Source organism: Macrobrachium rosenbergii, chromosome 27 (assembly GCF_040412425.1).
Source record: "Macrobrachium rosenbergii isolate ZJJX-2024 chromosome 27, ASM4041242v1, whole genome shotgun sequence".
Taxonomy (NCBI): domain Eukaryota; kingdom Metazoa; phylum Arthropoda; class Malacostraca; order Decapoda; family Palaemonidae; genus Macrobrachium; species Macrobrachium rosenbergii.
The window spans coordinates 32,965,291-32,978,509 of record NC_089767.1 but is presented as its reverse complement, the minus strand read 5'-3'; the positions used below and the strand labels follow the sequence as shown (position 1 = coordinate 32,978,509).

At 33.8% G+C, this 13,219-nt stretch overlaps 1 protein-coding gene across 1 annotated transcript in view; it reads left to right on the top strand.

Moving 5' to 3' along the window:
* Positions 1 to 13,219, top strand: part of LOC136853579 (uncharacterized) — a 359,829-nt gene that overhangs the window by 271,607 nt on the left and 75,003 nt on the right. Inside the window, 5 exon segments of the mRNA XM_067129318.1 lie at positions 658 to 806; positions 3,544 to 3,639; positions 4,007 to 4,268; positions 4,865 to 4,930; positions 9,682 to 9,705. Of these exon segments, the coding sequence (XP_066985419.1) occupies positions 658 to 806; positions 3,544 to 3,639; positions 4,007 to 4,268; positions 4,865 to 4,930; positions 9,682 to 9,705 (597 nt within the window).

Genomic DNA, 13,219 nt, shown 5'->3' with positions numbered 1-13,219 from the left:
TTCTTGACTGGAGCTAGGAAGACTGAATAATTGATCTTTGCTGTGATGCTGTGTTTGCAAATTTCTTCTTGGTTGAAGCTTGGTCGAATGAATAAATGTTGCCCTTTGCTATTATGCTGTGTTAGTAAATTTCTTCCTGATTGAAGCTAGGTTGACTGAATAACTGCTGCTCTTTGGTGTGGTGTTGTGTTAGCAAATTTCTTGCTGGTTGAAGCTTGGTCGAATGAATAAATGTTACTCTGCTATTATGCTGTGTTAGCAAATTTCTTCCTGGCTGAAGCTAGGCAGACTGAATAATTGTTACTCTTTGCTGTGATGCTGTGTTAGCAAATTTCGTGCTGGTTGAAGCTTGGTCGAATGAATAAATGTTACTCTGCTATTAGGCTGTGTTAGCAAATTTCTTCCTGATTGAAGCTAGGTAGACTGAATAATTGTTACTCTTTGCTGTGATGCTGTGTTAACAGATTTCTTGCTGACTGAGGCTAGTTAGACTGAATAAATATTACTTTTTGCTCTGATGTTGTATTAAGAAATTTCTTCCTGACTGAAACTTGACAAATTAAATAAATGTTACTCTTTGCTATTATGCTGTGTTAGCAAATTTCTTCCTGGCTAAATCTTGGTCAAATCAGTAAATATAAATCTGACATTTTCCAGGTGACCATGCCCTGATAGACTTGACGAAGATCCCAGGGTTTGAGCCAAAGCAAGTCACCGTACGTACCAAAAGCAGAGACAGCGTTTCAGCAGATTCTGTACCCAGCCAAATTCCAAACCATTTCACCCGTGGTCGTGGCCGAGGCAAGGTATGACAGTAATCCTTCATTCTTGTCTTTATTTTCAGGTCTTGTGACGTTTTTATATGTGGCATTGTTGCATGTGTTCATAACAGTATATTTTTTTGTCATGTGATTCTTTTTAATTAATTGCTTCCATTCTCCATGGTGAGTTTGGAATTTTTCTGGTATTGTTTTGGTAAGTCCTCATAGGAAAAGTTATAACGCATGACATTGTCTTTAATTGGTATGTGTAATCTGAACTGAATGATGCCCTTATGGACTATAAGGGAAAGTAACAGATACTTACTAGCATAAAATATATGGAATGCAAGACAACTAAATTGAGATGTCAAAATCAGATGTATCACAAACTTTCTTAAGAAGGTTTATTTGATATGGATGAAAGTTCCTAACTGCAAAGAGAAATGAAGGAATAATAGTTACAGGTAAGGGTAAAACTTTGTAATGATTGTATTATTACAGTAATACCTTATTGGAAAGTATGATGTATTGGCAGAGTTTCTCCCTCATAAACGTTTTAATTTGCTCGTACCTTATCAAGAGTTTTGTAGAAGCTGTGATTAATTTTAATCTGCAGAGAATTGTTTCTTTAGTTTCCCCTCGCATTATTTTTTCCAATTTAGTTTACTTAAATATGAAATAAAAGTTTAAGTATAGAAGAGATACTTAAAAAAGGGTACTGTACTGTACATGCTAAGTTTGACATTTTGACCAGTACTAGAATAAATTTTTTTCATAATCAATGATTGCAAGTTGATCTAGAGAACTCTTCCTCTAGGCAGGAATTTTATTATATTTAGTCATTGCAGAGTAGTGGGCCTTGAGACATTAAAGGGGAAGTACAGTATTTAGATCCAGAACATTGTTAGATAAAAGTCATCTTATAAATCCACAAGGAATATTCCCACCAGAGCCTATGGTAAGGCACAAGAGATGATATATGATGATGATGACAATGATGATACCTTAAGACAACTACACTGATATTGATAATATTAATAACAGCATTGAAGAGAATGACAGTGACAGTAAAGGTGAGGGTAGCAGAAAAGATTGCGACAAAGATGAAATTAATGACAGTTGTGCTAATAATGGGATGTAATAATGGTGATATTATAAATGACACTGATGATGATGATGATGTTAGGGGTAATGAAACTTCCTTAGAATAATGAATATGGCTATGATAGTGATCATTTCACTGAAATCTTAGTGATAATTATGAAGACAATGACAGTGGTGGTGATGAAAAAATTCAAGGTGAAAATAATGAAGATGCTGACAAATGATGGTGATGACACTGGACAACGCCAATGGTTATGAGAGTTATGGATGATGATTCTGGCAGTGTTGGAGGCAGTTTCACAGAAGACAGTGGGTTTCATTTTTTTATTGAGATTATGATTTTAATGATAATGACAATGTCTGTCAATTTTGAGGGTAATTGTGATTCTGATGATAATGAAAATGATGCCTGTGATCAAAGCACACCAGAAGCTGTATTAAAAGCTTCAGAAATTCTGTCCCATGTCCATCCTTGTGAAACTTGGGAAAATTTAAAAATTTTCTCCCAACAGTAGAGGCACAGTGAAATCAATTGCAACAGAAATGAGACAACAGAGAGAAATGGAGCAACAATAAGGACTAGTATCAGATAAATCTTCTTTCAAGAGTATTGATAATAAAAATAGTAGGAGAAGGAGATTTACTAATTGGACAGATATTATGGACACACAGGATTTATTAAAAGGGGTGAATGCAGAGATGTTCTTGAATTTATCTAGGTGTGGTTGATTTAGAATGCAGTGTATAAATGACTAAAAATAATTATAGAGTTGAATAAAGGAGTGTATTGGTCATGATTTAATTGAAATGTAAGAAAATGGCAAACTTTTGTTGCACTTTTATTTCATCTTTAGAAACCCTGAACCAGTTACTTGTTAGTGAAAGTCACTTTTATTTGTATCAGAGTAGGCAGGAAGTTTTAATTAAAAAAAAAAAAACATAAAAAAGTGTATTAAATCTAAATTAACCATTATCATCTAGAAATTCCTCATTCATAACTAAAAGTGTTCAGGAACCTTGTGGGTACATTATATTTCATTGACTCCAGGAAAATTATATTATCATACTATTAGATTGATCTCAGAAAACTATTCTGTCTTTGAAATGTGTAAATGATTATTGTAATGTCATCACATCGATTCACCATTTTTTTTTTTTTCAAATTTGAGGTCATCATTGAGGCACAAAAATCTTTTTGGCAAAGCTAAAGTGTATACAGTGACTGTTACATCTTTTTTTGGTATTTTTGAAGACTCTTATGAGGGCTACTCCATCAGTAACTTAGAACATCCAGATCCAAAATTGTATTTTCATTGTATTGTGACTGTATCTATTGCATTGTGAATGACACCCTTCCAAGAATATTTGGTGAAGCTTCAGTAGTACATAGCAAAACTTTTGAATAATTTCTTGCTTGAGAGTAATTCTACCCCTGAAAGTAAAATTGTCCTTTTCTCTTTATTTTATTTTGTATGCATTTTCAGTCATTTGTTCCTGTTTTATGTTGTATGACATTTATTTGGTACTGAATGCCATTCTCTTGCTTGCAAATTGCAGCAGCTAATTGCATGTCATTCCTTATAACATAACTGTAGATTTTCCCTTGGCAGTTCTGCTTTAGATTCTTTTGATTTTTGCTTTTGGTCAGTTGAGTTTTTTCCCCCCTGATTTCCTGCAGTTTCAAGATGATGATGAAATTATGCAGTCAGACATGGACCGCCCTTCAGAACTGTCTGATATCGCTGAGGAGAGCGAGACAGAATTATCAGATGAGGTAATTAAAAAAAGTGTAAGGTTAGGTATTGTCTGTCTTCTCATTTGATGGATACACTTTTAAAGAAAACTTTTATCTTTAATGTGTTTTATGTTTGATTGGAATTTTAACTTTTTAAAGTTATATTGACTCTCAGCTAGTTAAGTAAACTGCAAGTTTGGTGGTGGATGATGGGGTTTTGAGATAACAAAGGTGTGTAAACTTGATTGTGTATTGATAATTGAATTGCTTGAATTGTTGCACATACATTTCTTGTCATGAAATTGAATGGTGTCATTCAGTGTATATGACTTTTGATTCGTTTAGTAAATTTATAGTGTCATTCTAGTTTTTGCACTGTTGAGTAATTTGACATTTTCTGCTTCAGGACATGCATGCCGATGGCCATAAGCCTGGCCCGCACCATGGCCTGCCTGGCCCACACGGCCCACAGGGTGTCCACCACACCTCAGGGCCCGCAGGTCTACGGGATAGGCTCCTAGGCCGCAGGGGCGCTCCGCCGCCCGGCACCATGACCGACCACCTCGGCCAGACCATCTTGGACCACGAGGACAACTTAAGCGACAAGGAGATCTACCCAGGACAGCAGCCAGGGCAGCAGGGTCCTAATGCCCCCATCCCAGCAATAGGTACGCCATAGGAGTGGCCTCTTTGCGTGTCCCCCAATTCAGGCTCCTTATTTTCGGGTGCCTAACATCTACTGTAGGCCAGAGAGAAACTGAGGGACTTAAGTGTGTCTGTGGCAGCACTGGTTTTGTTGGCTGAGAATGACTTCACTTTTTGCTTCTCTGTCACCACTTTGCTTTGCTTTCATGTTGTTATATATAAATATATATATATATACTGTATATCCACATCTCATTCAATAAGTAAAAGTTAGGAAATCACAATTAGAAGTGATGAATAGCAAATGTTAGTCCTAAAAGAATTCACTAACTGTAGTGTTACAAATAGAATAAAGTAAGTCCCAAAATTTACAAAATAGTCCTTTACAGTTCACTTTAGAGACTGGACTAGCAGTTTAGTTGAGAAAAATATGCAATTAGCATCTTTTAATCTATTGCATTGATGAGCTGTACAAATTCTCTCTACTGTAGTAGTCTTGAGTCTGAAATAAAAAGTTCGGATAACTTTGTCTTAGAATTAGACTGACCCGGCATGGTCAATAAATGCCATTTTTTCTTCCCTCCCTCCCCCTCCTCTTTCTTCACTGTGGCAACGGCAGGCCCTGCAAGAAGTGGCTTTGCCAGACTGTCAAACTCTTTGTTCAGTACCCTAGGCCAGTTAAAAGGTAATGAACACTGGTCGTCCATAACATAATGGAGTTTGTACATAGTTATGAATGGATCCCCCAAGCAAAACTTAGACTGTAGCAAGACTTTTCATAGACTTCGTAAGTCGCATTTTTAGTAATATATGTAGTGAACTTCTTTACCAGATATTTTGACATGTAGATGATATCTTCACAATGTTAAATATGTAAATACTTGAGTAGATCTGAGAAGTGTAAATACATATTTAGTCATACTGAGGAATTATCAGGTTTTAGTTGGGCTAGGTTTCGAGTAGGTTAGACATTTTTAAAGAAAATACTTTTTTTTTTAAAAAACAAGGAGCAGGTATTTCAATGTCCACCCAGTTTTTCTCCTTGGCAAATATCATTTTTTAACCAGTGAAAGAATCTGTTGAGAATTTTACGCTGTTTCAATACTTATTTGATCCAAAATACTAGTTATCCCAGTTCATAGTGACGCTGCTTTTGGTAAGGTTCCTCCAGACAAGTTCACTCATTTTTCTAGATTAATACTGTGTGTCTAAATTGCTTGGTAATGGACCAGATAGGGGAATCTGGTCGAGCAGCATGTGTACAAATTGATTTAATGCTTATCTGATTGGTCTTTTGTCTTCAGTTCTAGATTGTCAAGACAGTTGCATGTTGACTGACGCAGTATGATAGTACGCTAACAAATTTATCATACAGACTTTTTATAAATGCTACAAGTTTAGTTATACTCAGTGGACAAAGCTTTACATACAACAGCAACCTTGTAGGAATATTTTCCATATTTGGTCACTGCATTAAAACAAATTCAAGGCAGGTACATACCTTTCATATTTGCACCAAAAATGCAACACTATTCATTTTTCTTATATCAATTTTAGGTGATAAATCCTTAACTAGGGAAACTTGGATTGCAAGCTATCAGTTTGTATTCATAACCTGCATTGATCCCCAGCTTTGGTTTGTAGGCATAGCAAAGAGATGCCTATATAAGTTCCACTGAATGAATAAAATATAAATTATTGATACCAGATCAAGGGTCATCAGATAGTTGTTCTTTATTTAGGATAAATTACCAGTACAGTAATAGTTTTAATACATTCTTCAAACATAAGCATCTAAGTTTACATATGTAAGGTAATTTTTTATATATCCAGGGGAGGAGGGGGTCATGTTAAATAACATTTCCAATCTATTTATAATTCATACTTAAAATCAATTACACTTAACTTACAAACAATCCTTGTCACAGTCCCACTTTAACACTAAACCTATCACCCTACTATTTACATATTCTAATACACTGTTACTTGCACTGAGGTGGCTCCAGAGGAAAAACAAGCAGTCACTGCCACATTTTCTACTTTTAACATCTGAATCATGGATGAACCCTACATGTTAAAAGAGCTCTCATAATAGCCACTACATACATATACAGTACTCAGAAGGTTCTCTAATTGAGTCAAAATCCCATACACACACACACTGCTTCATTCACCTCTTTTTTTATGCACACACTTTTACATCATGGATAGTAGGGCCTTTCCTTTCCAGTACCTCTTTCACTCCATCAATCCAGATTTTTCTTAAGACCTCCTTCCTTCTCTGCCTTTGAAGGTTAAATAATAATTTAAGTGTTGAAAACATACCAAAGAGCAGATAATTTCAATCAGACTACAGATCATGACAGCATCATGCACCATTGAGCATACAAATTCACTTCTGTTTTCACCCTGGTGATGAGTATACAGTGATTTTTTCTTATAGTTTTTACTCTATCATCGTGTTAATTTATTACCTTCTGATTAAGAATCATCTTTAGCATGCAGTCATAGTTCTTTTTTATTAGAAACTTGAAAAAATCTGTACATGAACTGCCAGCCATATTTTCATAGAGTTGTGAGATGTGTAAGGTGGCACGCAAACTAATCTTTTATGTATTTTTGTCATGTATGTTGACTATGTAGCACTCTGCGAGTATGCTGAGATTACTCTGACATTAAAATAATCATATTTTCATCAAGGGATCTAATTGATTTCTGTTACTGTAAACTTAGTTCCACTATTATTTCTCACTTTGGAATGATGAGTGAGTGAGTTAGAATGAATTATCCTTCACAGTATTTCTTGTATTTTCTTTTTAGAATATCTTATCAAACTCAGTGTGCCAGTGAATGAATGAGCCTTTCTTGTTGTTGTTCACTTATTTTATCAATATTAAAAAGTGAGCGTCTTTATCTTCAGCTGAAAGAGAGGTGTTGTCACGGGTTCTTTATGAACAGTTTTTCATTGTGTGAATGTTTGCCTGACCTTTTTCTACTCTGTGTGTAATAGTGTGTAAATATGAAAATGCACATTGGAATTATATTTTAGCTGTCTAGCATATCCATTTTATTACATGATCTTTTTCATCTATGCATGGTGGATAGGAGCATGCGTGTAAGGTACTGGTGTTGCATTGTCTTTCATTTTCACTTGTAGGTTAGGTTTGCTTTTATTTATATTTGTTGATTTTCATCCCAGAGTTTTAGCTTCTGAAAAGGATATGAATTGTAAAAAACAAGCCAGTGGAAATGGCAGGTATTAGGGTAAAACTCCCTGTCAGTGCTATTAGTTTCAACCAAGAGACATTTCCTGAATGTTGACCTACCTCTATCACCTATCTCACAAGTAGACTGTATTGTCAGGGAGGTTCATATGTCAAAAACTGTATAAGGAATACAGTTGAAGAAATAAAAGATATAGACAGTTCCACTGAATGGTCATTGGGATTCAGGCTTCCCAAGTTTGTTTTAAGGCACACTAGTTATATACAGTATCTGAAAACAAAGGCCTTGGAGTATGTCCTATGTCCTGTGTGGTAAACTCCATTGAAGTATCTTTTATGTCTCTTTACATATACCAGAACTTATTGTAATCTTTTGAGAATTTTGAAGTTTACTTATATTTGAAAGGCCTGAGAAAGGAAAATTTATAGATTCATGTAAAAATCAGCTTTTCCACTTGCTTATGGAAAAAATTGTTAACACAAAAGTTGATGTACGATTTTGTGGAGTATATAAGTGAGGCTTGATTTTCAACTGGGCAATAATATAAAACCTGGCAGTTACACTCCAAAACTACTACGTTACATAACATTTGAGACTCCATGACTTGTTAGATTATAAAGTCAGCTGTTAGGGTCAGTCATATCATTCAGCCAAGTTATTTGGGTATTTTACACCAGCAGTTTTGAAGCACAAGTTTTATCAGAAGTAACAGTGGGTTAGATTTGGTATTGAGAGACTGGAAATAAACTTAGAAATACTGTAAAATGTATGGGCATCAAATACACGTTTATTTTCATAGGGAGACTCACGTTCAACTTGTAATTAGGTCTTGTGAACAACAAACCTGGCCTCTGAAAGTTATTGCTGATTTTAGATGTTAATGTACTAGTGGGTAGGCGCCACAATACATCATAATATGTATACAGTACTGTAGTACAGTATTTGCTGCTGGCTTTTATTTAGAGTTAGGGCTTCAGCATGGAAGCTTTCCTTTAGCATCAGAAAATGCACAAACTAAATTTTTGAGTGGTTTATTAGTCATTAAGTTGATTAGAAAATTTGCTGTAATGTGAAGCATATTTTATGCTAGTTTAACATAATAGCTTACCAATGGACATATGCACAGTAGTTTTATTCTCTTCTGTAACATGTTACATACAGGTACAGTAGCAATGGTTTGATTTAAACAGTGCTCGCATTGCAAATAAAATGAGTATTATAATTGGCTCATTCAAGACACACCATTAATTCAAATACATTATAAGGATTAACTAAAAGACAGTTTCAGAAAATTTCTATTAATTTTTCCTTTAGTTAACTTCATATCATGAAAAATGTACACATCAAAGTTTATTCTGATGTTTCCATATGTTGCATCTCTTGTCATTACAGAAGGTTTCATGCTTCTCATCAAGATTATACCATCATTTTCCCAGCAAAGCTATCCATCATGGGAACATATAAAATTCATTCCACAGGGAACATCTCATTTTATTATTTATGTTCACTTTACTATATGTGGTTCTAGGCTTGTTGACCTATTGACTGACTTGTTGACAAAGGCTTGTTGACTTTTAAACTGCAAACTGTACTTCATTCTTGAATAAAACTCTAATCACTGTTTTTCTTAGAACGTGTGTTGCATAGTGGGTTGTATGAATTCTGTTAAAACCTTATTGTGATATATTTCAGGATCTGCTTTAGACACCTGTTTTGTGATGCACAGCTTCAAATGTATCATTTCAACTCTTAAATGTCTAAGCTTTGAAGACATAGGACTTATAGTACTTATAATTTTAATGTGTTTTTATTAGAAATGCATCGAGATAGTAGATGCAGTATACAGTGGTTGTTCATGCAGTGACGACCACCAGAGGTTTGGCTCAGATATTTTTTTTGTAAAGAAGGATGGCCTTGAAGGTTTTAATAGCATGGATATATGACCCCAAGTTTATTGTTTTTTTCATCATTATATAAATGGTTCTCTCTATCTCTCTCATAGTGCAATACTTCTTACCCAGAATTTAAGTGGCTTCAAATGTTTTGGCATAATTCTGTTCAAACTACACAAATAGATGTATTTTTATAGCACTCTCTATATCTTCTCTGCTCTGAGTCTTACTAGAGAAACTGCATTTTATATACTTTTTTCATTTTTTTAGTTCGATTTCATATCTATCCAAGCCTGAACTCTCTCTTTCCCCTTACCAGGCAAAGGCGTCACCCGTGCAAGACGTAAGTACCATTCACTGATTCATGCTTTGGGCTCAAGGTTTTTTGAATTTTGGAACTGGAGGAAAAAAGAGACTAACGTTTAGTCTAACTTGGTTCATTTTATTTTATTTCTAACTTTAAGTAGTACGATATTTTTCTTTTTCGTTCATAGGGTCACCTCAGGATTGAAGTTGAGAATATGCACTGTAGTATTTCATTTCAAAAATGGAATTTGACAAAATTATAGATTATAGTATTGGTAGTATTTGAAATGAAAGTTTTCCAGTCATTTGATATGAATGCATGACATTCTTTGGTTATGTTTGAAGGGAAAAAAACCTAAATTATAGAGGATGATAGTTTGGGAGTGAGTTGCTTATATTCTGTGAAAAGAAAGGATGCATTAATATGTGTGTTTGGTATGTTTAAGTATTTTCCCTTTTTTCATGCGTTGATGAAAAGGTATATGCATATTTTGCTATCACTGGCATCCAGAGATACCGTATTTTGCCTCTCAAAAAAAATATTATAAAGAATTTATTTCTTAATCCAGATATTAAGTTTTATCCTCCAAGTAGGCTGGTAGACTTTTTATCTATCAATGATTGCAATCGTATTGATATTGAGAGTATGATATAATGAATAAAGTACTGTTATTGATACAATTAGAAGCAAACTTTTATGTTCTTGTACAGTCAGATCATATATGGTACTGTACATTGGAACATGATGTAGGATTAAAAGTACCCAAATTTTGTTAATTTTGGTTTTATAGGTAACTGAAATTTATTCCATGGTAAGAATCTTTTACTAACAGTATGTTTACAAATATTAAGTGTTAAATCATTGCCTTATGTCAGTGCATTTGAATTGCAAATGCTCTATGTCATTTATGGTTATAAAGGCTGATTTGACTTGATGAGATGAGTATGTCTGCTTTAAATCAATTCTTTCCAGTAGCATGTGTATGATAATACACAGCATGCACATTTGCACAAATAATGAAAAAAAACTGAATGATGCAATGAATGAACTGGATATGAGCAACTCCTGGTAATTAATAGAAGAGGTTGTTATTCATCCTTTTATAAAGAACCGTGCATAGCTCGTTATAACTGCTCCCCCCCTTTCACATACCACAAAAGCGCTCTGCCTGGTCTTACCTTTATCTATTTAAAATTGGTTTTGTGATGTCATTGAAGCTCCTCTCTATACTTTAGAATCTTTTTTCTTTTGCTTCATCTGGTAAACTTAATGGTGTTTTCCAACCGCCATAAGAAGAGATACTGTCTCTAGTTGCCCTTTCTTATATGTTTGATATTTTCTTGTACTGTATTACTTTTTATTTGCTGATATTTCTCCTTCATCTGTAGATTAAATGAAGGTCTTTATTGTGATTTTCTTGTTTCCTGTTATTTTTGCTGTTATTTATGCTAATTTTTCCATCTCAACTCCTTTCCATGTATGTTTTAAATCTTTTATTCTTAACACCTTGCATGTACAGTGTATGAATTTTTCAGGGTCTATTCTTAATCCATTCAACAGTATTTCTATATATGGTATTACTCTGATTCAAAGTACAGTACTTTTCATAAACACTTTTATTCATCCTTATCAGCCTTCAGTCTTAATGCTTAGTTTTACTTGGAACTTTTTTTATGCGAAAAGATTGTTTTGAATGCATCTTAGACTTTCCTATCATAGGTAAGATTTAATAATCAAAATGATGATCAAGAAATTGTAATTCATTTTCTGTAACACAAGAATGAATTTTGATAACCACAAATACAGGATGTTGATTTTGAAAATGGAAATGATGCCCCATTTTACACTTGTTACAGATTGCAATCCTAATTGCTTGTTTAACACGACAACAGATTTTGTGTCCACACTTAGCTACCTTGAAACCCACTTTTGAATGAATTTTCATGGCATAGTGTGTGGAAATTCTCGTTACTGAGTAGTTTAAATTTAAATTATAATGTTAAAATTGTAACAACAGGCCAATTTTATTTTTATGATAATTCAGACATCCTTCTGGGAGATAAAAAAAGATGAAATTAAGGAAGACAGAAATATGGTAGATTTGTAAAAACAGAACACTGTACTGTATCTTGAGTGTCTAACCTCGTACAATATCCTCTTAAAACATTAAGTTGTGTCTGTGGCACATTATAATTATTTGTAAGTAGAATCTTTTGTTTTCCACCTGTGAAAAGTTATTTTGTCCTGAAAAATACATGTTAAAATCTGACCACTAGTAATTTTGGTAACTTTAGTTTCATATAGTTTATAGTAGACCTACCATCTTGTTTGGTGTATCTCTTCCCTGAGTCTTACCTTTGCAGTCTTGTATTTTGACCCCTTTTTACCACTATTCATTTTATTTAATTATATACTGTACTCCTTCTTTTTATTTGGTTAAGTACCCCCTCATCTTCTCGTAAGAGGCTTTATTTTTATTAAATTGTGTTTTAGATGGTTTTGGTATTTATTTTAATGATGTTTACTTGCTCAGAAAGCAAGTCTCGCCAGAACTTACAGTGTCTTTTTCGATTTGAAATACATCCTTCATTTAGGTGTATAATTTCCCTGAAAAAGGTCAAACGCACATGTGAACTTTATGTTATGAGTAAAATTTCAGGGCTTTTGTTGATGTTTATGAAATTGCAATTATACATGAAGAATGACATTAAAATTTATGAATGCACAGTTATGTTACTGTGCTTATTGTTCTGTAGTACAAACAACTGCAGTTTAATAATTTGGGTAGCAAATAAGTTTTAAGACAATTACAGTGTCTTTATGGTTACAATACAACTTTTGTTATCTGGGTTTTCATCTGTCGAGACAACTTAGTTTCTAGATATATTTATGAATTAAAAAAAAAGAATTTTGCACCTAATTTATCTGATATTCACTAAAGTTCTCTTAATAGAGGATTTTAACTAAGGTAAATTAAAATGCATTAAATAAGGTCTCTTGAAACCTGTTTTTATTGGTAATTATTAGCAGTGTATGAAAACTTGGAAAATCTTGTGTTGTGTAATTTTGGAATAAATCAAACTTACAATATCTTTTATAATAGGAGTCAGTACCTCATTAACAGCAATAAAATGTCGCAACTATAATACAGTCATGTAACTAATGTCTTTTAATCTGGAATAATATAACTTGAGCAGAAGAATTTCAATTCACTTTAGTTTTAACATGCACGAATTAGTTTTTAGTTATTGTTTATTCAAGCATCGCTGCCATGCGTAAAGATCCAATTGATAAACATTGTTAAAATCATTTTCATGGTATTTTCATAGAGTTAGTAATTTTTGAGATGCGATTTCAAATGGGCTCCCTTTATTCCAAGGCCCCTGGTACTCTAATGTCACAAGATCTTTGTTGAGATAGCAAGGATACAGTTGCACTTATTTGATATTTTGTCCTTGTTTTATGATGTAACAAATATTTGGTGTTAAGATCATGGCTTCTATGTCGCCCAGTTCCATCTGGTCTCCCTGAATGAATATTCACATTAACC